Here is a 25,127-nt window from a genome sequence, read left to right as displayed (position 1 = left end):
GCCTTTGATCTTCTCAACAAGATGAGGTATATTTTATAAGTGGTAGCGCTACTAGAGGCCTGTAACGTCACCAATAAAGGTCGCCATCTTGGCCACCATCTTAGATTTTATAAAGTATTAAAAATCAAGTTAAAACCCCAGGAAATATGGTATTTTTCTGTGCCTAACATATAAAATGACACATGATATAAGTACTTTGCATCATTTTATTCACAATCGTTACTTTTATTTTTATTGTTGGGAGAAGTTGAAAGAACATGCGTTTTCACTCAAAAATGGCTTGACCATCTGCTACTTATGGCGTCATGTCTCGTATCCCTAGTAACTGACCATCACTAAACTTGTCTCAAAATGCGTGCGAGCGACAAATGAACAGCTATTGAAAACGTCAAGTGCTGATGTTTTTCAGTCTAGGAAAAAAAAAAAAAATTCAGAGAGGGGCGGCAACCACCCCCACTCGCCCCCCCCCCCCCCCCCCCCTCGTACGTCCAAGGGTTAAAAAAAAAATATCATTTGTCTCTTTGCGACCAGATGAAGAAATTTGTTTAATTTATGCCCATTAGGATAAGACCGAAAATATATAATATATAGATTTAGCCATGCCTAAAAGCGAAGCGGGCGATAATTTTTATAGTTTGCTCAAGCAAAATATAAAATCGAATAATGCTAAGCGGCGAAGGCAACGAGAACGGGAAAAAAAAAAACAAAAAAACAAAAACAACAATAGGTCTAATTAGCATAAAAAGCAACTATGCACGTGCAGCACACTTTTTTTGTACATTTCTTTGCCGTTGTTTTGCACGACTGTTACGTGAAACTTCCAGAAACCTCCTAGTTACACATTTTATGGAGGGAATGTCGGACGTGTTCTTGTTCACTCTTTTTTCACTGTCGCTCATTTTCACCCTGGTGGCCGCTAGCATCCCGCCGCTACAAAATTTAATATTGTTCCTCCAACAGAAAATGTTTCCTTTTGCTTTTTCTCTCTCGCTCCAGCTCCTTTTCTCGTTGAACTTCGCTGGCCCGTCGCCCTAAATTCTCTTTGTCTCTATCTTTATCTTTCTCTATATTACAAATTTGTGGACATGACAATTAATCTAAGCTTAATACTTCCAAAAAAAAAAAAAAGAAAAGACGGATACAGAAACATTTTCCGCTTTCCGTTGTCGTCTTTATTGACTGTTTAGTTGTGTCTGCTTCACAAGACGCAGGTGGCCATACGCTTTCCCGCCAAAATAACCTGACATTTAGCATCGGCTGACAGGGCTGAATAACGTACTATGCATGTCTGTGACATCACTTGTTTACTCGTCTAGCCCGTGCGTGAAGCACTCGCGCAAAGTGAAATTCTTGCAACTGAGACCATTTAATTTTATCTTCGACCATCTAAACTCATGTTTGTGAATGCCAACGAAGGAGAAATTCTACGAATACGTTAGAAATGCAACTCATGGAAAGAAATGTTACGTAATCCAGGGATCAAGGAAAATGTTTTTTACCGTCCCGGCGAAGGTTTTTTTGGCATTGTTTTGATGCAGATCGTCAGTAAGTTTGCAGAAAGATGACTGAGAAATTAAAAAAGAACAATGTGCTGGAGTTTGGGCGACTTTTCTTCGATGGTACGTAAACGATTTACTTAAATATTACTTTATTCTGGTTAAGGAGTTGCAAATCTTTGTAATGTAGGCCGAGCGATAACAGTTGTTGACCGTTTCTTGGTGGCAAGAAAGCCGGCTTCGAGCGCAATAATACCATCAGACACAAGAAGTCATGAAAGTCTTAAACTTAGTTACAAATCTTAGTGCGATCAAAGAAGCTTTTTCGTACCTCTAACCGGCTTAGAGGCGCTGGTCGAGCTGTAGAATCAGTATTTATTCGGTTAAGTTTGTTTAAAATTTAATTTGCACCTTTAAACTTATTAATGAATAAACCTTTAAAGTTTAAGGCTGTTGAAGTTTTGAGAAACAATCACAAGTTGGCTCAGCTCTACGTGAGTTTTCGTATTAACTATAAGTTTTCCATTTATGACAGGTTTGAATGAAGCAGAAGAATCAACGAATGAAGAACTTCAAGTCATTGATACTTTTACCAGCAGGCATCGACTGTATTACTTACCCATTTACTCTTTTCAACATTAATTTTGCCTGTTGTCATATACAAAAATTTATAATAGCTCTTTTGAGCTGAGCCAAGAATGATGTCATAAAGGGAAACAAGTTTGAAAGAAAGAACTTGATCGAAACCTCAGTCATTGTTTTGTGTTCTTACAGTTCTTATAGTGAAACCAAGCGAGATATAACAAGAGAAATAACTAAAAGACGATCATTCAAGGAAAGACAAAGATAAATAAAATGTACCTTTAATGCTGACACTGATATGATGTCCGGACAATTTCGTAGAACTGATAACATATTGATAGTCTGTACTTTCATGTGTTTACGCTTGAAAATGAACACATTCGAATGAAAGAACTGTTTTCGGCTTCCTCCGTGCATCTTCTTTTGTTCATAGCAAAAAAGGGAAGAAAAATTACGAAGGTGGAAACGAGAATTCAATAAAGTATGAAATAATCTACCTTTAGTTTAAACGGGAGCCTTGAATATTCGGAAACCACCTTAAAAATCTGGAAAATGTGAGGATGTTTTGAAAATCCTTTTGCAAACGATACTATTTACAGCGGGGACGCTTCTTTCGTGCGTCTTCTTTTGTTCATAGAAGAAAGTAAAAGAAAAATTACAAAGGTAGAAACGAGAATTATATAAAGTGTGAAATAATCTACCTTTAGTTTAAACGGGAGCCTTGAATATTCAGAAACCACCTTAAAAATCGGGAAAATGTGAGGATGTTTTGAGAATCCCTTTGCAAACGATACTATTATTGCAGGGACGCTTCGTTTGTGCGTCTTCTTTTGTTCATAGAAAAAAGTAGAAGAAAAATTACGAGGGTAGAAACGAGAATTGAATAAAGTATGAAATAATCTACCTTTAGCTTAAATGAGAACCTGAAATATTCAGAATCCACCTTAATAATCGCTTAAATGTGAGGATGTTTTGAAAATCCCTTTGAAAACGATACTAGGTTAGATCCCAGACCTCTCCCGTCTTTGCACATGCGCAGACGTTGTTCAGCTCTGTCGCATCGGCTAACATGTAGTGGGTGTACGGACAGTCCTTACTACGCTGCGTCATAACCAAATTTTCTCGGATGGATAGTTTAACAAATTTTCTTACCCATGGTGCTCCGCTGGTGCCCTTCGCGCGTGAGAGCTCCGCTGTGACGGTGTTCTGAAATAGCCAGCAAATGTCAGCAATAAAAATTAGATCATGCCTGCTGTTTTTCAGTTGGTCAAACGTTTTTATCAATAAGAAATAAACTGGCGCCACCGTTCTGACAAACAATTGTCTTTACAATTGTTTTTTTTGCCCTTGAACTTCTAATTGCTCTAATTTGCAATCTTCCTAACAATGCATTGAAACATATCCCACACGTTGAACATTATCTTTGAGTTAAATAAATTGCTGTACGTATTTGCGTCAGTAAGCAACATCGTTCAAGTATAAAACATCCTCATTGATCGTCAGAAGCTTATTCACCAAAAGTTGGTAAATACAGTGGATCAAAAAAGTTGAAATCTGAGGTACGTAAAGTAGAATTTTTTTACCATTATGAAAGATAGAGCTGTTTTTTACTTACAATATTTAGTAGCCTTTTTATTATCTTTATACTTTATCATGAACGGCGTTATTGACACCACTACGCCGTATGTGAACATATGTTCCTGTTACGGCCAACAGTTAAAGTACCTTTTTGCTTCACTCTACCCTTTTCCCCAATAAATGCTTAATACCCAAACTAGCGAGTTTTAGATAAAAGCCCTGGGGACGAGGTTGGCTGGATTTATGAGTTGGATTTTAAGTGAGTGAGTCTTTATTAAAGTCGCCGATGGGTGTTGTGTTAAAGTTTGTGGTGGAAATTGCGACTTGACTTCGTAAGGCCAAATAACGCTGTGTACTCTAGTTAGTATTTTGTTTCTACTTTCATGCCAAGGCAAGTCACTGGTCACCAGTGAATTAGCATTGCGAGTAGTCAGGTTTGAGTTGTTAAGTACACTGTAAGCGAGGTCGCAACACGAATTGGAGTTTGCAGGTTGTGAGATCACGTGAAAAGCCTTCACTATATTTTCTTCACAATTTAAGTGTATTTTTCCCTACCATGAGGTCACTGAATTAAAAAGATGTACAAAGATGTGTGTTTAATGAAGTCAAATAAAACAGATATTCTTTATATACCATCGAACGATTGCTAGTACCTGATATAAGAATACAATTATCCTTCGACTGAGTAATGCTTTAGCGGACTTCTACAAACACCTTGCAGTCGCCCAAACTGTTTTCCCCTGAATCATGAAAAAGGAAGAATTTTGCTCACATTTTCATAGGACTTTAAACGTTTGTTAGCGGCATAGCATTTTTTGAGACAAAAGGAATCTATTTTATCTTGCGGCTATTAAAAAGGAATAATGTGCACTTCATTCAATGGCATGAATGTTACTGAAAATAGAAAGTTACTTGAACCGGCCAAAAAGTTTTTTACTCCGTTCTTTCATCTAGTGTAGAATCCTAAACACCGACTTATATGTCGTCATATATCTTAGAAATTTTTTGCTCTTCAAAACATCCTTTATCATCGGTCAATTTCTTTTGTTTTTTGCATCTGAAGAAGAAAAGAATTCATATAAAAAAATTCAGCGATGGATTTGAACGTTTTATTTTAGGGAACATACGGTTTGATAAAATCGCTCCAAATGAATACAATTCCACTAAAATTGACAAAAAAAATTGCAATCCACCCTCAGTCCACGCAAGCATGCGATCCGCTGAATATCAAACTACAGTCCTGCTAAAATTTCTAATAATAACTCGTATAATTTATACGAATGTTTTGACAATCATCCAATCAAAATCACTTCCGGTTTTTGGATTGTGACATCACTGAAGAGTGTGAGCGCCCAGCTTTCAGACGACTCCCTCGGAAGTTTGCGACTGTATAAGTCTATATAACTCTTTATTAATAAATCTGAGGCTTCTTACTTTTTTTCATATGGATATACTTGGAAGTTTATAAGCCCTGAAGACAGACCCAAGGGTGTTGCTTCCAACCTCAGCGTTTATCGAGTGAGTGATTATCATATCTCCTCTATAAAATGTTTCTGTGACAGGGGTAATTACTACACAGTTTAACTTATCCTGAAAGCGAAGATCCCCATCTTTTTTTCTACTGGATAAACGAGTGAGTTTTTAGATACTTTCGTCGGAACTCGAACTTCTAGATTTCTGTTTGCCCTTAGATGTCCTTATATTTGAGTCTGAAGGATTTAAACAGTCCAGTTAGTTATCTCATAAACTATATGCGGTAGCTCCAAAGGCGGAACTTGCTTAGGATTCCTTGCTGAATCTAAGTTTCGTAGAACTATTTTAAGTAATAACAGAAACTTGTCGTTACCACAGAAGGAATTAAAAATTACGAAAGAAAGAAAAGTAAATTCATCTCTGTATCACTTCTTCCTTAAAATGACCATGACACATCAATCATATGGTTAATAAACTATATTTGTAAAAACAAAATGCATTTGTCTCTTTGCGACCAGATGGCGGAGTTTGTCAATTTATGCCCGTTAGGACAACACCGGAAAATGAAGCATTAATTACAAAACGATCGATGGCTTTTTGAAATGGCCAGCTAACGTCAGTAATAGAAATGAGATCATGCCTGCTGTTTTTGGTCAAACATTTATATTTGTCAGCCCGATAAGCTGGCGCCTCAGGTGACAAAAAACTGTCTTTTTTGCGTTTGAATTTGATTTTTTGGGGGAGAAGGGTCCTTCCTGAAAATATGTCAAAACATATCCTGCGTTAAATCTTGTTTGAGTTTTAATTGCTAGTCGTACTTGGATCTTCACAGGCAAACAACTCAGACAATTGAAGAAGCGAACAGCAGTCAGAACTCTTTTAACCACCAAAAGTTAGGAGACGTACAACTGATCAGAAGAGCTGAAAATTTTGAGGTAAGAAAATAAAACTTTTAAATAACAACAATGATATGGAGGTGAGAGGTGATTTTTCCTACATTATTTCTTAGTTATTTCAGTGATATTCTTACTATGATCATGACCAGCGTGAGTGCAATATTCCTGTTTATTTCGGCATCACTTTCAGTCATGTAAAATATTCATGTGTTATATACATGTTATAATATATTGTAAAGTGGGCGCGTCTGTTGTCCTCTCATCCACGAATCCCTCTCTCCTTCCATCCTTCCTTAGTTTCAGCGGTTGAAAGATCTATCCGTATCCAATCATTGTTTTATTATTCATTCAAAATAATTTCTAGTTTAAAAAGATAGCTGAAACATGCTTATCGTTACCTTAATCGATGTTAAGTTCCCGTCTTCAACTGCATATTTCTCGTCAAGTTCTGAAGATATTCAATCTAAAAATAGCAGATGTCGTCTGAAAAGAAACATTTAACATTGTTTTTCATTTCAGTATTTCTTCATTTTGTATTTTTTATTAATTCAATCAAAGTCTTTTACTTTATGTTTCACGTCAATGTATGAACAGCTTCTGTTTGTATTTTGGTAGTCGTCGCATACACGAACTTGACTTCCTTTTACAGCGGTTAGCACGTTCATCGCTCTGGCCACGCTGGTTCATAGAAGCACTTCGATGTATCAATGACCTTGTCCATTCAGAAAAAAAGGTCCTATTTCTGCTTTACCGTGTTGCACGGTTTTGATAATGATTTCAGCTAGAGTGATTGGATTGCGTTCAGTGGAAAGTGATGTTTTTTACAATTCTTGACCGGCGGAAAAATGCAAAAATTTTCTTCCATCAGCGACATTTGCTGTATAAATAAAAAAGAACGAAAAATATCGGGTGTTGCATGGGCACCGACTTATCATGGCGACAAGACGCAAGCTTAACAGACTTTCCCTTCGCCTAACGAGAGACTTGTTTTTTTATGAACACATACTCGGATCCATAATGTAGATAATTTATAACTAGTATTTACGTGAACCTTGATGGCCATGAGTTTCTCTATTCTCTGGTCGGTTTCGACCGGTCCATTCTTTATTTATTTACTTTATTCTTTATTTGTTTATTTATCTATATTATAATTATTTTTTCCCCAAAACGACGATATATTTTATGTAATAAGGAATTCTGTTTTTTTTATTGATTGAAATATTTCTGAAACTTGAACTAGAATCAAACTTAAACAACTGAGCAAAATGCCGCTCGGATCTTTCTCTGAAAAAAAAAATGCATTGTTTTGAAGGGAAAGAAGTTATTTTTTTCAGTAAAACAACCGTGTCATAGAACAAGTTCAAATTTCATTTTATCCATGTTTTCTCGGAAAATATATTCAAAATTTTATGTGGTATTCACGACTTACAAAAATGCAAAAATAAAAATAAAAATTCTTGAAAGATATAGTGTCAAGAAGTATTTTTAAGACTGCAGTTTAATTCGCTTCTATTTTTCTATTTTTTTTTTGTTCTAACTCCCTGTCTCCGCGGTCCCCCAGAAAGCTTGAACAGACTTTTTGAAATTGAGTTTGTTTGATCAATTAAACACCAGGGTGATCTGCGAACGGACTGTATAATTCCCTGGGGTACTTCTTTATAATAATCTGTCTCCGTCTCCGGGGGAACTCCTCATTGAAGTTTCTGATAGGATCATACAATTATGTAGATTAGTTGCATAGATAATTAACGTTATTGCCTGCAAATAGGAGAGAGATTTTAAAAGGCCCCAGTTTTTACCCTGACCAGGGTAATGCATATATGGGAAATAGGGTAAGGGATTTAAGGAATTATGCATCGTGGCATCACCGGCAATTTCCAGTAGGCTTTGAAAGATTGGACTAGCATAACTTATGGCACAATTAGTCACTACGAGCATAATTTTCATCGATTTTTTGAAAAAAAAGCACTGCTAGCATAATTTGTACTTTTTGGTATAATTTTGCAGTACAAAAATTGTCATTTATTGAACATGCAACCAATGTTTTTGGTCCGAGATCTGTGTTACAGGCAAATCTAAGTAACGAAATCATTTATTTGTCTGTGGTTACCTGGGGTGGCGTCCGCGTGCTGGTTGTTTATTGTTTGAGTTTTTATACTTGTCAGACTCTTAAAGTTTCTTGATTTAAAGGGGCTGTGTCACGGCAGTCCAGTTCATTTTGTTTAATTTTGCCAATTACTCACCCTCGATCGCTATGGAACTTAAATTAAGCAGAGTAAGCAAAGAAATTACGTGTAAATGACAAAATCAGAAATCCGAGACAAACAAACATGTCTCCTGAGCATTATTTTTGAACTTGCAAGCAGCAGGGACCAAAATTGAAAAACTGCTAGGCTGAACAGTTTTCAAAAACCCTAATTTCAATCCGTTTCAGTCTTCTTCAGTTTTGCCCATCCGTGGCATCTGTTGTTTCTCTTATGTTATTTTAACCTTCCTTTAAAGTTTTAAGCGGTTATTTTTATGTTTCTCATGATTTAAGGGGCATTTTGAAACTTCCTAATTTGGCTGAATTTCGTGACACAGCTCCTTTAAACAGGGTAAATGAATTTGCCATATACTTGTAAATGAAGCATTGTGGTGTTTTTTTTTTTTAAAGTAAAAAGTGAAAAGCATAATTTCGGCATTTTTTTTTTTTTTTTTTTTTGCTGAAACGAGCTTAATTTACAAAAAAGGCAGAATTATTTTAGATATATACGAGCACTGCAAGTAGCATATCATGCGACTTTTGCGAGAACAAGCTATCAAAGCTTATTTCTCAGGGGTACCCCCTTCCTTCCCTCCCCCCCCCCCCGCTTACTCGTGGTTATTAAACTTTGCGTGCATAACTCTTTAACACCCACGAAATAAATTCAGTGACATGCTATGAACCATGATTATTTTGTTTTCAACAGATTGGGAGATGGCAGGCATGAAAACATTATTCATTATTTTCGTTATCGTGTTCCCAGTCGCGATGATAAAAGAGGAAGATGTAAATCATGGAGGTAATAACTACGACAAAAATTTAATTGCGCACCTGCGGATTGTCACCATTTTATTTCAACATCCTGTCTTGCTTCATGTACAGAAAGCCGCTTAAATTTTCATTTTTATACTTTCCCTAAAACATCATTCCGAGGATTTATTCACCATAATTTTTATACCGTCCATAAAATTTGCATGAGAATTGTTTTCAATTTTTCCCTGTATGAGTAAGCGGTCATCATAAGAGAAATTGAAGACAATTTACTGTGCACGATTCTTGGGGGTAAACAAGGTGTTTTACGGGCGATGTAAAATTTGTGAATATGCATGTTAACAACTTCATTGTTTTATTATTATTTTTTAATTTAACACTTCAAAAATGTGCGATCAACATTTCGCAAAATTTCTTACGTACAGCAGAAGTCCTTTCATGAATTGCCTTGCTCTATTTTTTTCTTACTTCATGGATTTGAAATAAATTTGTATTTGAGAAAATCTTGCTCTACAAACAACTCTTTAAATCGGACAACCCCCTGGTGCTGGGCCCTGTCATTGTCCAGTCATTTGACTTTAACTATGCTCTCTATAAGGCGGAAACCTCTCTAAGGGCCTGTTTACATGGACTGGGGGACCTCGGTCTAGTGGGGTTCCTTTTTTTTTTTGTTTTCACGCTCTGGGGGACACAAAACAAAAGAAACTTACCCCACTAGATCGGGGTCCCCCACTCCATGTAAACAGGGTCTAAGAAGGACAGCGGACACTTTCAAAACCGTCAACGGTCCCTTGAGAAGTGCTTTAGGTAATGAAAAATACCGCAAAACGGAAATGTAGGTGCACTACATGACAAGTAATTATTACATACCCATCCAAATACAGTACGCGTCTTCTTACAGCTCGTATATTCTAAACGCCTCATGGAGAACCTCTTAACCTGTGAAACAGCTATCTTCTCCGTCTTTTAGCTGAACTCTTTGAGCCTAATGGGAACTTCAAATGGTGATATAAAAAACAAACCATTATAACGAATTGGAGCATTGCGTGACGACCTAAAAACGGCTGTGTAGCAGACTAGAACTCTGACGGCAAACGAAAAACAGTTCGAGTAAGCGAGTTATCGGGGTCGATCAAAAAATTTAATTTACCATGTTGCAGTTATTTTTTGGTGAAGGAAAAGGAATTTTAGTTCGAGATGGCGAGGAATTTTAGTTTTCCGAGTTCGAGTTGACTGAGTGAAAATGACTAGAAAGTGGGATGAAATCCAAGGGAAATTGGACTTAGTTTGAGTTAGTGATCGAGGAGTTCGAGATATCCGAGTTCGGGTTATCGGGGTTCTACTGTATTATTATTTGTTTTGCTTGAGTATAAACTGTTGTTAAAAGAAGCAAATACTGAATTTTTTTTACTTTGTAGCCTTGTTCCGATTCCACCTTTCCAGTACATTGATTCGTTTTTTTTATTGTTTTGCACAAGTAAAATATATGTGGACTGTATTTATTGCGAATATTCTTGTAATTACTGGCGCCATCTACTTTGACTCTCTATTACCGGGACACCTCTCTTTAATAGACGGAGAGTTATTATTATTAGGGACCAGTTATAATTTAAGTTGGAGGGGGGGGGGGGGGGGGGTGGAGGAGAAATTGTTTTTTATCCCAAATTATTTCCAGACCCCTACTCAAAAGCACCCATGTTTTTAGGTACCCCCCCCCCCCTTCAATCATGTTAAAAGATTTGAGGGCCCTCCTTTCTTACATAATACCCAAAGGGTAATAACAAATAACATTTTCTTTACTTTACCGTTCTTACTCACTGTCACTTCCGAATGTGCCAACTACATAATCGTCATCTGAGAGTGATTCGTCATCTTGCTGGTCAGCATAGGACATGGAGTAATAACCTCAACAGAGAAGCAATTCACACTAAACTGAGAAAGAGATTTCACCTAGCTTATAGAGCAAGGATATATATCAGTGATTGTGTTATAATTGAGATAAGACAAGAGATCGAAAGGTTAGAGGCCGACAGGACCGCTTCAAGGAAGAAAGAAGATAATCAGCTAAAGCTTACTGCTTTTTATATGAGCAGTACATGCTCTCATAGCAAAAAACTTGACAGTGACACAGACAGTGAGTCCACATCATCCTCATCTACAAATAGAAATGGATTCGGATAGTGAGATTGCATAACATGACTTTATGCATATAATCATTTCTTAAAATGCCGATGAAATTGTTTCAGTGTTACACAATAATAGATGTTGTGTTGATGCACCTACTATTTGAGCATTAAATCTTTTTGTCAAAATGCTGATGAAATTGTTTTAGTATTACACAATATAGGACTTTGTGTAAAACTGAATCAAAATCAGGTCCTTTAATACTCAAGCATCATGCTTCTCAGTAGGGATGCTACTTAAAAGAAACTTGAAGACCCCCCCAAAGTCATCTTTTGGCATTTTAAGGCCCCCCATATTCCATCCAAAAAAAATTGAAGGCCCCCCAATTTCTCCTCAACCCCCCCTCCAACTTAAATTATGACTGGTCCCTTATTATTATTATTATTATTATTATTATTATTATTATTATTGTTATTATTATTATTGTCATAATTGTTTTATCGTCATTTTTCTATTAACGTCATTATTTATTATTATAATATAATAATTTATTTTAATTGTTATATTAATTTATTATTGTTTTGCACGATTGATAAAATATCGTTAGCTTACAAATTTAAATTTACTGTTCATATGTGTTGCTGGTTTGCAGTTTGTCCTGTTCCGAAGACAAAAGAGGAAGAGGAGTTTATTAAAGAGCGGGAAAGGAACAGACAGTTAATGGAAGAAATCGCCAGAGAAATTGAAATGACCTGCTTAGGTAAGTTAAAAAATGAAAAAACAATAACAACAACAACAACAACAATAATAAAAACCTTGGATGAGCAAGTCCTTCCGCGCGAATTGCATGCCCTTTTGAATAGCTGAACCCTTTGGGGCAGTTGGGAATGTTCCATATGGAACAATATATAGAGTTTGCATTTCTAAAACCACTTTGACTTACCCTTTTAGTTTAAGCCATTTAGTTGGTAAGCAGGGAATCCAGGAAGTTATACATACATACATTGTATGTCCGCAGGTAGTCATTTCGACTCCAGAAGGAAGATCATCAGGTTACAAGATCGATATCTCTCTTTACAGATAACTCACAAAGCCCAGGAGAGGTTGGGCACACCACGGGGTCAACGTCCCTTACTCTTACTCGTACCAGATAAGTGAAAGTGCTGTGTGAGATGGGACCAACGGGTTTTCGTCCTTATATCCTAGAAGTCTCAAGAAAGTCTAACCGTTTGCAGATGTCATTACAAAGGCAGCACTTGCTTCTCAGTAATTTAAAGAGCCTGAGTGTTTTTGCGGTCGGGATTTGAACCCGCGACCTCCAGCTCAGCAGACCAGCGCTCTCCCGGCTGAGCTAACCAGACGGCGGAGGTTAATAAGAACTTGGCACACTGCTACCTTATTATGGAAATCTTGACTTATCCTGTCAGAGTTATAAACAAACATTTTGGGCAAAAATCCACTGCCAATTTCGCTATTTGTCCACTACTCTTTTCAATTTGATTTCCCCCTATTCCCGAAAGCTAACTACAAGGCACAATTCCATGGATTAAGAGGCTATAAGTTGGACTAGATAATAAAGGAATGAAAGAGAGCAAGCAAGAAACCTGCAGAAAACATTTATACCAGTTTTAGTCTTTTCTCAAAACGCACAAAATTTTCGGACTTGGAACCAGTAATGGTAAACATTGTTGACAAATGATTTCTAGTCCATGAGCCGTTTTGTGACTTTTGTGAGAAGTGGGTAAAAATGCAATGTAGTAGTAACCTCTGATTAGACATAGTTTCCTTGTAACAAATGTATATCAAATAAATCATATTGGAGAACTGCGGAAATGAAATCAAATGAAGAATGATCCTCGCGGAAGTGACCGCAATTTATATATGCAATTACGTAAGAAGCCTGAGAAAAATTCAGGACTTTAATGGCATTTGAACCCGTGACCTGCGATACCGGTGCAACGCTCTAACCAACTAAGGTATAAAGCCACTGATGTTGCAGGTGGTCAAGCCATTTTGGAGTGAAAACGCATGTTTTTTCAACTTTTTTGCGATTTTAACCTGACTTCTAATTCCTGGTAAAATCCACCCAAGACGGTGGCCTAGATGGCGTTCATTGTTGGTGACGTCACAGGCCTCCAGCAGCGCCACCACACATAAATTTTCCTCATCTTGTAGAGAAGATCAGAGGCTTTCCACTAAAGGCAAAATCTTTTCGAAATAGTGCAACATATCAAAAACTCCTGAGGAGGGGTTCCATCAACCCCCTCCCCTTGTACCACGGTGGGAGTATGAATTTGCGTGTACGTCCGATTGTTAAAAAATCCGAACCAGCATTTCATGGATTTCCAGTATTACTGTTTTATTAGGAAATGCGAAAAAAGATTTGTAAAACTGTCCGCGTGCAAGACAACTGATCTTGAGAACAGCTTTTCAATAAAAGCAGAACTTAGCTGTGAAACAAAAACTTGCCGACTAGTAACAGCGGAGCTCAGACTAAACGTTAGCGTAAACGAAAAAGAGCCAATACCGCTTTTACGCATCAAGACGGCAGAAAGAAGAGGATTGTAAAACGCTTGTATGCGACAAACGTGACAGGTCTATTACTTACGTGTTTTGTGGTGATCTTCACTTAAGTTAATGTTTTCTGGCCTTTTGAAAAAAGACCCGTTTAAAGAAAGGGGAAGTTCGGCGGAAAAGTTTTTTGAACAAAATTATTTTCACGCTTGTTACACAAGGTATGCCTTCTTCCTTCCTCTCCCGTACTGTTGCGTAAGCTCACTCTTAGTGAACTTAATTACGTGACCGGACGGGAGAGGAAAGAAGACGGCAAACAAGCGTGACAATAATTTTGTTTGAAACAACTTTTCGCTAAACTTCACTCTCCTTTAAACGGAATTTTTTTGTAAAGACTAGTAAACGTTAATGTTAGGTGAATATATCACGACAAAACGCGTAGGTACTAGTCCTAGCCTGTCACTTTTGTCATGCACAAGCGTTTTGACGTCCTCTTCTTCCTGCCATCCTGTTACCTAAACTCACAATTATCCCGCACGGAGGTCAGTCCAAAAGCACGCAAAATACTAAGACCAGAAGTTCAATTTCACTTGCATAGCAACCCCGTAGCCTAGCAACACGATACGACAAGGGGCCCTAAGGCATGCAACGTTTCTTGATTGGAGTATTCAGACCAACGTTTTCTCAATAGGATTCTTGGTGAAAGTACGTCAACAGATATATATATTTTTCATAGTTTATAATAATTTGAACCAGGAGATCATGATCTCAGTTGTTTGAGCTCAAACATTGTTGCAAATACAAATAATCAAAACAACTGTTAAGCCGGCTTAAAGTGTGAAAACTAACTTTATCGGTAAAGGAAGAAAGAAATTCTTATAAGTAACTTCTACTTGCTGATTTGTAGACGAGTGTGAAACAGGACTTCATAACTGCCACGATGATGCATACTGCACCAACACCAAGCGTTCCTTCACGTGTACTTGCAAACGAGGATATTCTGGGGATGGTGTCAACTGTGCAGGTAACAAACCTACATACGCAGCGTGAACTTACAGGATCTAAACTTTAGTAGTATGTTGCAGCAGAAATAAGAAATAAGCCAATAAGAAAGCTCCAAACTAGTTTCGTATTTATCTAAGTGACATGTTGTTATAAGTAGCATGAAACAAAATAAACAAAATAAGTGCTCCTTGCCATTGAATTTGTTTTGGAAAAATTAATTCAAGCGTAGAAAATTTCAGGGTTACCGTTGGAATGCATTGCACTACTATCTCTCATTCGATATGAATAAAAATCGAGCTTGGTCAGTCTGATAATTTAGCCTTATTTATTTCCAGACGTAGACGAGTGTAATACAGAAAAACACCAATGTGATGAGGCTATTTCATTGTGCGTTAACACTAAAGGATCCTTCGCGTGTTACTGTCAAAAAGGGTATTTTAAAAGTGGACAACACAAATGTACAGGTAACATCCCCTTTAAGATCTCTTAATTGAAACATTCAAATGTTTCGTAGCCACGTCTTTTGTTTATGTTAAGTTAGCGTCCTTACAATTTTCCATTTTAAGCTTTCTTGGCGCTTTAAGGTGAAACGGGTTTTCTTTGAGCGACGCACGCCAACTGGAAGTAAATCCTTATCCCTTTTAATATACATAAAAACTACCAAATTTTTATTGCCTACCTCTTTTCAGTGTCGTAACTATTATAGTGAAGGCTTGCCCGAAAAAAAATGGGAAACTACCGAACAAGAATGAAAACAGACAACAACTGGTTGACGTACGTTGCTCAACGCCTTTGCTTACAAACTCCCTATATCATAATTAGCCTCTCACGCAGACGTTATTAGGTGAGTCATATATATAGTTCCTCTCCACAAGACCGACTATTTTAGAAAGGCCTGTGTGGGACGCTAATTTTTTATATTAAGTACCAGATGTTACCTGGAACTCGCAATGACTCTAGCCTGCTTAACAGGGGCTTTAACCTGATCCAGAACGTAGCATGGGCTCAAGGAAGGTCGGAGCGCGAGAGGGAGACACGCAGGAAGAGAGGTAGCGCCTGGCTGAGAGGTCAATGAAAATCGTATCAAAAAAAAAAACAAAACAAAACAACCTCTTTTGCATTATGATTTCCTCTGATTTCCTCTTTTGAAAGTCGTTTTCACTAAATTTCATCAAGCGTTAATTTCCTATAATAAGGCAGATAACTGTTATTATGACAGGACAAAGTTACTTGAAATAAAAGAAAAGAAAAGTAAATCAGTTTTTTGATTCAGTGCCTGACTTTTGAATTGCAGATGAAAATGAGTGTGAAACAGGAAAGCACAACTGTCATGCAAACGCTTTTTGCAAAAACACTAAAGGATCCTTTGAGTGCACCTGCAAGCCAGGGTATTCTGGGAATGGAGTTAACTGCACAGGTGAAAACAATACCTCGGTCTTCTTTATAATGAATATTTTTCTAATCAACTCCATTTATCTCGCATTAGAGCCAAGGTCAGCCACAAGGTAGTATGCAGCTTAGTCCCTAGAGCTACAGTTTGTTCTTCAGTTTAAGATGAATAAGTATGGAAATGCCCTTGCATTATAGAAGTTTGTGATTTGCAGTATCTTTATGCAATTTGACCCATATACATGCTTGAAATATTTAAGTTTTTTTAATGTGCTATTATATTGTGCCCCTACAAGATTGCATTCTCTAATATCTTGCTTCCTTAGGTCTCGCTAATCCTCTATCTATACACGTAATGTCATTAATTTTTTTGTGAATTTTTTTCACCTGCTCAATATATAGCAAAAATGTTTTTGCTTTTCAGTATAGCCAGAAATCTCTCTCTCCCTCTCTCTTCTTATCGTAACCAATCCTAGAAAATAAAAAGTTAAGTAAATCAGTTTTGATGATTTAGTCCTGCATCTGATTTGCAGACGTAAACGAGTGTATAACAGGAGAGCACAACTGTGATGCCAATGCAGCTTGCAATAACACTGAAGGCTCTTTCGAGTGCACTTGCAAACCAGAGTATTATGGGAACGGAGTTAACTGCACAGGTGATTATATTTCAGTAAAGGCCTGTATCGTCTTAATGTTAAGGCTATTAATTCAGTATTATATTGTCTCGAGTTCACGCGTTTGAGTCCCTGAGTAGAATTCAAAAGAGACATTTCCAAATGTACAAATAAGAGTTTGAAGTGTAGCCTTTGATCGACAAAGTGATCGTTGTCATAATTATTTAGTAATTACTGAATGAGGCTGTGTAGGACGTGAAGAATTATGTAGAGCGAAGAAGATGTTATCCTCAATCTTGCGGTGGCTCAATCCAGCTTGATCGAAGTTTAGTACATCTGATCAATCCACTGAAAGCGTTACTTCTCCCAGTGAAGATAGATCATAGATAATAAAATAATCAAGTCGCAGCCGGCTGAAGGCTGAATTGTTTAATTATTTACGATACTGACAACAAAAGGTATAAAATAATGGTAAAAGACTAATTACAATTTTGTTAATTAAGAATAATGATAATGAAGAACTGAAAAAGAAAGGAAAAATAACGTAATAACACTTAATCTTACACTATAATAACATGTTTGGACGACCGCACATGGCTGGTTTGAACGAATTTTTGCAGCGGTTTGTGCGAAAGGAGGGCAAGTCGTAAACTCTCTCCTGTCTGGTATTGTAGTAGCCTTGGTGGTTCGGAGAAAGCAAGCATGCGAATTTGTGCTGATCCGAGGATATACTATTATAAACAGCTGAATACACTGATCGTTACGCCTATTATATATAGTTCTGAGACCAAAACTGACTAAACAGTGTTTGTATGATGTATCAGGCGCTATTATGGAGAGCGCTTTTTTTTGTACACGCTCACTTAGACAGTACGCTAGTCGGGTAGGCTACGGTGAAAATGGGCGAGCAATATTCTAGTACAGATCTTATTACTCTACAGCGGAAGTCAACAATATCTTTACAGCTCAAGCTGAACCAAAAAAATACAAACGCTTATTTGCGTTCTTAATAGTTTCATTTAGTATTCACCAAATCAGTGGATAGCAATTTTCGCACGTTCTGATTGGCTTCCGTAACGAGGAACATCCTTGGATATTCACTGTTTGGGACGGGATTCTGCTTATCGTTCACGCGCGACAGTTTCGAAAGATGAAATTTTAGCGGTAACTGAAGCAGCTGCTCCCCCACTATTCTGATCACCTTCCCTTTGGAGGATAGTTGTATATTATATAAACGTTCCACTTGAGATCGTTAATAATAACAATAATAATAATAATAGTAGGGACAGTACTTTCCTTAGTATCTTTGCTGTCGCCAACCGTATGCTGCTTTCTGGATAACGTTCACTAAGCAAAGTACTGTCCCTGTAAGAAGAAGGAAAAGAGAGACCTGGGACCCGTAGTGACTTGTTGTAACCCGCTCCCAAGGACTATAAACCAGGCCGAACATCCTGCCTGAGTCTACAAGGAATGAACATAATAATAATAATAATAATAATAATAATAATAATAATAATAATAATAATAATAATAATAATAATAATAATAATAATAATAATAGTAATGAAACTTATATAGCGCCGTTATCAATATTGCTATTTTTATCAGCGCTTTTAAGCGCTGAGAAAAAATCAAACAAAATCGGAAAAATCACGGCCACGGTCAAATCTCGATTTCGCTCCTTTTTTGTGAGCAGTAAGCCTAAGGTGTGTAATGAAATAAAATGAGGTTAGTTTCTTAAAGTATTCTTTGTAACGGCCACAAACAATAAAAAACCGTCTCGACCCAAAATATCAAAATTTCACTGGTTTTAAACGTGAAATTAGACGGTTTTCAGGAAGTCTTCATTCGGACACAAAACCTAAATTCAGACCTTTTTAACTATAGTTGTGTACACTAGGTCTTCCTCTTTTTAAAAATACTAATATGTGGGGGTTAATGTTTTAAATAAGAAAATAAATAGCGCATTTGTGTTATTGTTATAGCGAATTTTTAAGGGTGTTATCCACCTCGGCCTTCGGCCTCTGTGGATAACACCCTCCTCGATTTGCTTAATTCTTCATATCCTACTCAGCCTCACTCATTAATTGCTAAATAATAAGTCAGGTATATTGTAATTCTAATAGGCTATTTTCGAGTTGACTCGAGCTTTTGTCTTAAAACGACGCAAATTGCGAAGCCTTTTGATATGAAAATAAATTTCAAAGGAAAAAGGTTTGAGGATTGACCTGTTTTGAAAATGAAAATTGATCGCATCAAATGGCTATTATGGTAGGCCACAGTAATTGCTGTGAAAGAAAAACTAAGTCAGTTTTGATAATTCAGTGCCTGACTTCTTTTTTCCAGATATAAATGAATGTGAAGCAGGAAAGCACAACTGTCATGCAAACGCTAATTGCAAAAACACTAAAGGATCCTTTGAGTGCATCTGCAAGCCAGGGTATTCTGGGGATGGAGTTAACTGCACAGGTGAAATCAATACCTCGGTCTTCTTTATAATAAATCTTTTTCTAATCAACTCCATTTATCTCGCATTAGAACCAAGTTCACCCACAAGGTAGTATACAGCTTAGACCCGAGAGCTACAGTTTGTTTTTCAGTTTAAGCTGAATAAGTATGGAAATACGCTTGCATTATAAAGGTTTGTGATTTACAGTATCTGTATGCAATTTTTTAATGTGTTAATGTGTTTTTTTAATGAGCTATTATATTGTGCCCCTACAAGATTGCATTCTATAATATCTTCCTTCCTTAGGTCTCGCTAATCCGCTATCTATACACGTGATGTCATAATTTTTTTTGTGAATTTTTCACCTGCTCAATATATAGCAAAAAAGTTTTTGCTTTTCAGTATAGCCAGAAATCTCTCTCTCCCTCTCTCTTCTTATCGTAACCAATCCTAGAAAATAAAAGGTTAAGTAAATCAGTTTTGATGATTTAGTCCTGCATCTGATTTGCAGACGGAAACGAGTGTATAACAGGAGAGCACAACTGTGATGCCAATGCAGCTTGCAATAACACTGAAGGATCTTTCGAGTGCACTTGCAAACCAGGGTATTATGGGAATGGAGTTAACTGCACAGGTGATTATATATCAGTAAAAACTTGTATCGTCTTAATGTTAAGGCTATTAATTCAGTATTACATTGTCTCGAATTCACGCGTTTGAGTCCCTGAATAGAATTTAAAAGAGACATTTCCAAATGTAAAAAATAAGAGTTTGAAGTGTAGCCTTTGATCGACAAAGTGATCGTTGTCATCATTAGCAACTACTAAATGAGTCTGAGTAGGACGTGAAGAATTATGTAGAGCGAAGAAGATGTTATCCTCAATCTTGCGGTGACTCAATCCAGCTTGATCGAAGTTTAGTACATCTGATCAATCCATTGAAGGCGTTACTTCTCCTAGTAAAGATAGATCATAGATAATAAAATAATCAAATCGCAGCAGACTGAATTGTTTAATTATTTACAATGCAATAAAAAGTATAAAATAATTGTAAAAGACTAATTTCAATTTTGTCAATTAGGAATAATGATAATGAAGAACTGAGAAAGAAAGGAAAAATAACGTTATAACTCTTAATCTTACATTATAATAACATGTTTGGACGACCGAACATGGCTGGTTTGAACGAATTTTTGCAGCGGTTTGTGCGAAAGCGGGGTAAGTCGTAAACTCTCTCCTGTCTGGTATTGTAGTAGCCTTGGTGGTTCGGTTAAAGCAGGCAAGCGAATTTGTGCTGATCCGAGGATATACTATTATAAACAGCTTAATACACTGATCGTTACGCCTATTATATAAAGTGCTGAGACCAAAACTGACTTAACAGTGTTTGTATGATTTATCAGGCGCTATTATGGAGAGCGCTTTTTTTTGTACACGCTCACTTAGACAGTCGGGTAAACTACGGTGGAAAATGGGCGAGCAATATTCTAGTACGAATCTTATTACTCTACAGTGGAAGTCAACAATATCTTTACAGCTCAAGCTGAACCAAAAAAATACAAACGCTTATTTGCGTTCTTAATAGTTTCATTTAGTATTCACCAAATCAGTGGATAGCAATTTTCGCGCGTTCTGATTGGCTTCCGTAACGAGGAACATCCTTGGATATTCACTGTTTGGGACGGGATTCTGCTTACCGTTCACGCGCGACAGTTTCGAAAGATGAAATTTTAGCGGTAACTGAAGCAGCTGCTCCCCCACTATTCTGATCACCTTCCCTTTGGAGGATAGTTGTATATTATATAAACGTTCCACTTGAGATCGTTAATAATAACAATAATAATAATAATAGTAGGGACAGTACTTTCCTTAGTATCTTTGCTGTCGCCAACCGTATGCTGCTTTCTGGATAACGTTCACTAAGCAAAGTACTGTCCCTGTAAGAAGAAGGAAAAGAGAGACCCGGGACCCGTAGTGACTTGTTGTAACCCGCTCCCAAGGACTATAAACCAGGCCGAACATCCTGCCTGAGTCTACAAGGAATGAACATAATAATAATAATAATAATAATAATAATAATAATAATAATAATAATAATAATAATAATAATAATAATAATAATAATAATAATAATAGTAATGAAACTTATATAGCGCCGTTATCAATATTGCTATTTTTATCAGCGCTTTTAAGCGCTGAGAAAAAATCAAACGAAATCGGAAAAATCACGGCCACGGTCAAATCTCGATTTCGCTCCTTTTTTGTGAGCAGTAAGCCTAAGGTGTGTAATGAAATAAAATGAGGTTAGTTTCTTAAAGTATTCTTTGTAACGGCCACAAACAATAAAAAACCGTCTCGACCCAAAATATCAAAATTTCACTGGTTTTAAACGTGAAATTAGACGGTTTTCAGGAAGTCTTCATTCGGACACAAAACCTAAATTCAGACCTTTTTAACTATAGTTGTGTACACTAGGTCTTCCTCTTTTTAAAAATACTAATATGTGGGGGTTAATGTTTTAAATAAGAAAATAAATAGCGCATTTGTGTTATTGTTATAGCGAATTTTTAAGGGTGTTATCCACCTCGGCCTTCGGCCTCTGTGGATAACACCCTCCTCGATTTGCTTAATTCTTCATATCCTACTCAGCCTCACTCATTAATTGCTAAATAATAAGTCAGGTATATTGTAATTCTAATAGGCTATTTTCGAGTTGACTCGAGCTTTTGTCTTAAAACGACGCAAATTGCGAAGCCTTTTGATATGAAAATAAATTTCAAAGGAAAAAGGTTTGAGGATTGACCTGTTTTGAAAATGAAAATTGATCGCATCAAATGGCTATTATGGTAGGCCACAGTAATTGCTGTGAAAGAAAAACTAAGTCAGTTTTGATAATTCAGTGCCTGACTTCTTTTTTCCAGATATAAATGAATGTGAAGCAGGAAAGCACAACTGTCATGCAAACGCTAATTGCAAAAACACTAAAGGATCCTTTGAGTGCATCTGCAAGCCAGGGTATTCTGGGGATGGAGTTAACTGCACAGGTGAAATCAATACCTCGGTCTTCTTTATAATAAATCTTTTTCTAATCAACTCCATTTATCTCGCATTAGAGCCAAGTTCACCCACAAGGTAGTATACAGCTTAGTCCCTAGAGCTACAGTTTGTTTTTCAGTTTAAGCTGAATAAGTATGGAAATACGCTTGCATTATAAAGGTTTGTGATTTACAGTATCTGTATGCAATTTTTTAATGTGTTAATGTGTTTTTTTAATGTGCTATTATATTGTGCCCCTACAAGATTGCATTCTATAATATCTTGCTTCCTTAGGTCTCGCTAATCCGCTATCTATACACGTGATGTCATTAATTTTTTTTGTGAATTTTTCACCTGCTCAATATATAGCAAAAAAGTTTTTGCTTTTCAGTATAGCCAGAAATCTCTCTCTCCCTCTCTCTTCTTATCGAAACCAATCCTAGAAAATAAAAGGTTAAGTAAATCAGTTTTGATGATTTAGTCCTGCATCTGATTTGCAGACGGAAACGAGTGTATAACAGGAGAGCACAACTGTGATGCCAATGCAGCTTGCAATAACACTGAAGGATCTTTCGAGTGCACTTGCAAACCAGGGTATTATGGGAATGGAGTTAACTGCACAGGTGATTATATATCAGTAAAAACCTTGTATCGTCTTAATGTTAAGGCTATTAATTCAGTATTATATTGTCTCGAATTCACGCGTTTGAGTCCCTGAATAGAATTCAAAAGAGACATTTCCAAATGTAAAAAATAAGAGTTTGAAGTGTAGCCTTTGATCGACAAAGTGATCGTTGTCATCATTAGCAACTACTAAATGAGGCTGAGTAGGACGTGAAGAATTATGTAGAGCGAAGAAGATGTTATCCTCAATCTTGCGGTGACTCAATCCAGCTTGATCGAAGTTTAGTACATCTGATCAATCCATTGAAGGCGTTACTTCTCCTAGTAAAGATAGATCATAGATAATAAAATAATCAAATCGCAGCAGACTGAATTGTTTAATTATTTACAATGCAATAAAAAGTATAAAATAATTGTAAAAGACTAATTTCAATTTTGTCAATTAGGAATAATGATAATGAAGAACTGAGAAAGAAAGGAAAAATAACGTTATAACTCTTAATCTTACATTATAATAACATGTTTGGACGACCGAACATGGCTGGTTTGAACGAATTTTTGCAGCGGTTTGTGCGAAAGCGGGGTAAGTCGTAAACTCTCTCCTGTCTGGTATTGTAGTAGCCTTGGTGGTTCGGTTAAAGCAGGCAAGCGAATTTGTGCTGATCCGAGGATATACTATTATAAACAGCTTAATACACTGATCGTTACGCCTATCATATAAAGTGCTGAGACCAAAACTGACTTAACAGTGTTTGTATGATTTATCAGGCGCTATTATGGAGAGCGCTTTTTTTTGTACACGCTCACTTAGACAGTCGGGTAGGCTATGGTGGAAAATGGACGAGCGATATTCTAGAACGGGTCTCATTACTGTACAGCGGAAGTCAACAATATCTTTACAGCTCAAGCTGAACCAAAAAATGCAAACGCTTATTTGCTTTGTTAATAGTTTCATTTAGTATTCGCCAAATCAGAGGATAGCAATTTTCGCGTGTTCTGGTAGGCTCCCGTAACTAGGAATATCCTTGGATATTCACTGTTTCATTTGTTCATGACGGGATTCTTCTTCTCGTTTCGCGACAGCTTCGAACGATGAAATTTTAGCAGTAAATGTAGCAGCTGCACCAACAAATACCAAGAAAGAGGAAAAATTTGGCTTGTCGGTGTTTATTGGTCGCTAGAAGAGAATTTTCTTACTGAATTTGGAACAAAATCATAACAAATGATCCCCGAAACATTGTAAATTAAAACGTAAACAAACTCGAACTAAGTGATTTTTATCCAACTGATTTGGTTAATATTAAAACAACTATCCCACTCAGGGTCGGTTCATAGCGCTAGATATATACCTCGACGCTTCGCGTCTAGGTATATCCTACCTGACTATTCTGATCACCTCCCCTTCGGAGGATAGTTGTATATTATATAAACGTAACACTTGAGATCGCTAATAATAATAATAATAATAATAATAATAATAATAATAATAATAATAATAATAATAATAATAATAATAATAATAAGTTTACGGAGTACATGAAGAGAATCGGCGTGAACGTGAGGTTGGAAGTTATCCAGAAAACAGCATTGTTGGGGACAGCAAAGATACTAAGGAAAGTACTGTCCTAGCAAGAAGAAGGAAAAGAGAGATCTGGGACCCGTCGTGACTTGTTGTAACCCGCTCCCAAGGACTATAAACCAGGCCGAACATCCTGCCATCCTTATGTCAACGCTAAAATTATAAAATTACCTAGACTACTTAAATGGTAAAAAACTGCATAAAACCTACTAAAAACGAGATTAAAAAGCACATAAAATTACAAAAAGCTTTCTGAAATAAAAATGTCTTGAGTGTCATTTGAAAAGATGCTACAGAGGGGCTACTCCTAATCGCGTAGGGCCATGAATTCCATAGTTGAGGAGCAGCAGCAGCAAAAGATCGATCTCCTAACGTTGTTAAAGTCTTGATTTCACAGGGTTTAGTAGCAGTGCATCACAATCGGAGAGTAAATTGTATTTACATGCTTCTTTAAGATTAATAAGTTCCTGGAGATAAAAAGGTGCTAAGCCAGTGATAGCCTTTTACGTTAACAGTAGTATCTTAAAGTTAATTTTGAGTTTGATTGGCATTATATATACAGCAACTGTCTTACGTGGCAGTATTTAGATTCCAAGAAAATTAACCTACCGGCAGCATCTTGGACCCTCTGTAGCTTATTAAGCTGGTAGGCTGGCAGGCCATAGAGCAGGCTGTTACAATAGTGAACGCGACAGTGTTATACCTTAAAGTTTGGCACTATTATAACAGCTAGTTCCTTCTCGTCGACCACAA

General features: G+C 36.8%; 2 protein-coding genes across 2 annotated transcripts in view; both read left to right on the top strand.

Moving 5' to 3' along the window:
* Positions 1-20,111, top strand: part of LOC140945160 (uncharacterized) — a 388,260-nt gene extending 368,149 nt beyond the window's left edge. Inside the window, exons 4-6 of the mRNA XM_073394221.1 lie at positions 19,034-19,156; positions 19,648-19,770; positions 20,080-20,111. Coding sequence (XP_073250322.1) covers positions 19,034-19,156; positions 19,648-19,770; positions 20,080-20,111 — 278 coding nt within the window. The remainder of the gene's footprint in view (positions 1-19,033; positions 19,157-19,647; positions 19,771-20,079) is intronic.
* A 196-nt stretch (positions 20,112-20,307) lies between these two features.
* Positions 20,308-25,127, top strand: part of LOC140945159 (uncharacterized) — a 28,087-nt gene continuing 23,267 nt past the window's right edge. The window contains exons 1-3 of the mRNA XM_073394220.1: positions 20,308-20,353; positions 22,057-22,179; positions 22,672-22,794. Coding sequence (XP_073250321.1) covers positions 20,308-20,353; positions 22,057-22,179; positions 22,672-22,794 — 292 coding nt within the window. The remainder of the gene's footprint in view (positions 20,354-22,056; positions 22,180-22,671; positions 22,795-25,127) is intronic.

The sequence above is a fragment of the Porites lutea genome, chromosome 8 (assembly GCF_958299795.1).
Source record: "Porites lutea chromosome 8, jaPorLute2.1, whole genome shotgun sequence".
Classification (NCBI taxonomy): domain Eukaryota; kingdom Metazoa; phylum Cnidaria; class Anthozoa; order Scleractinia; family Poritidae; genus Porites; species Porites lutea.
This window is presented reverse-complemented; position numbering and strand designations above follow the sequence as displayed.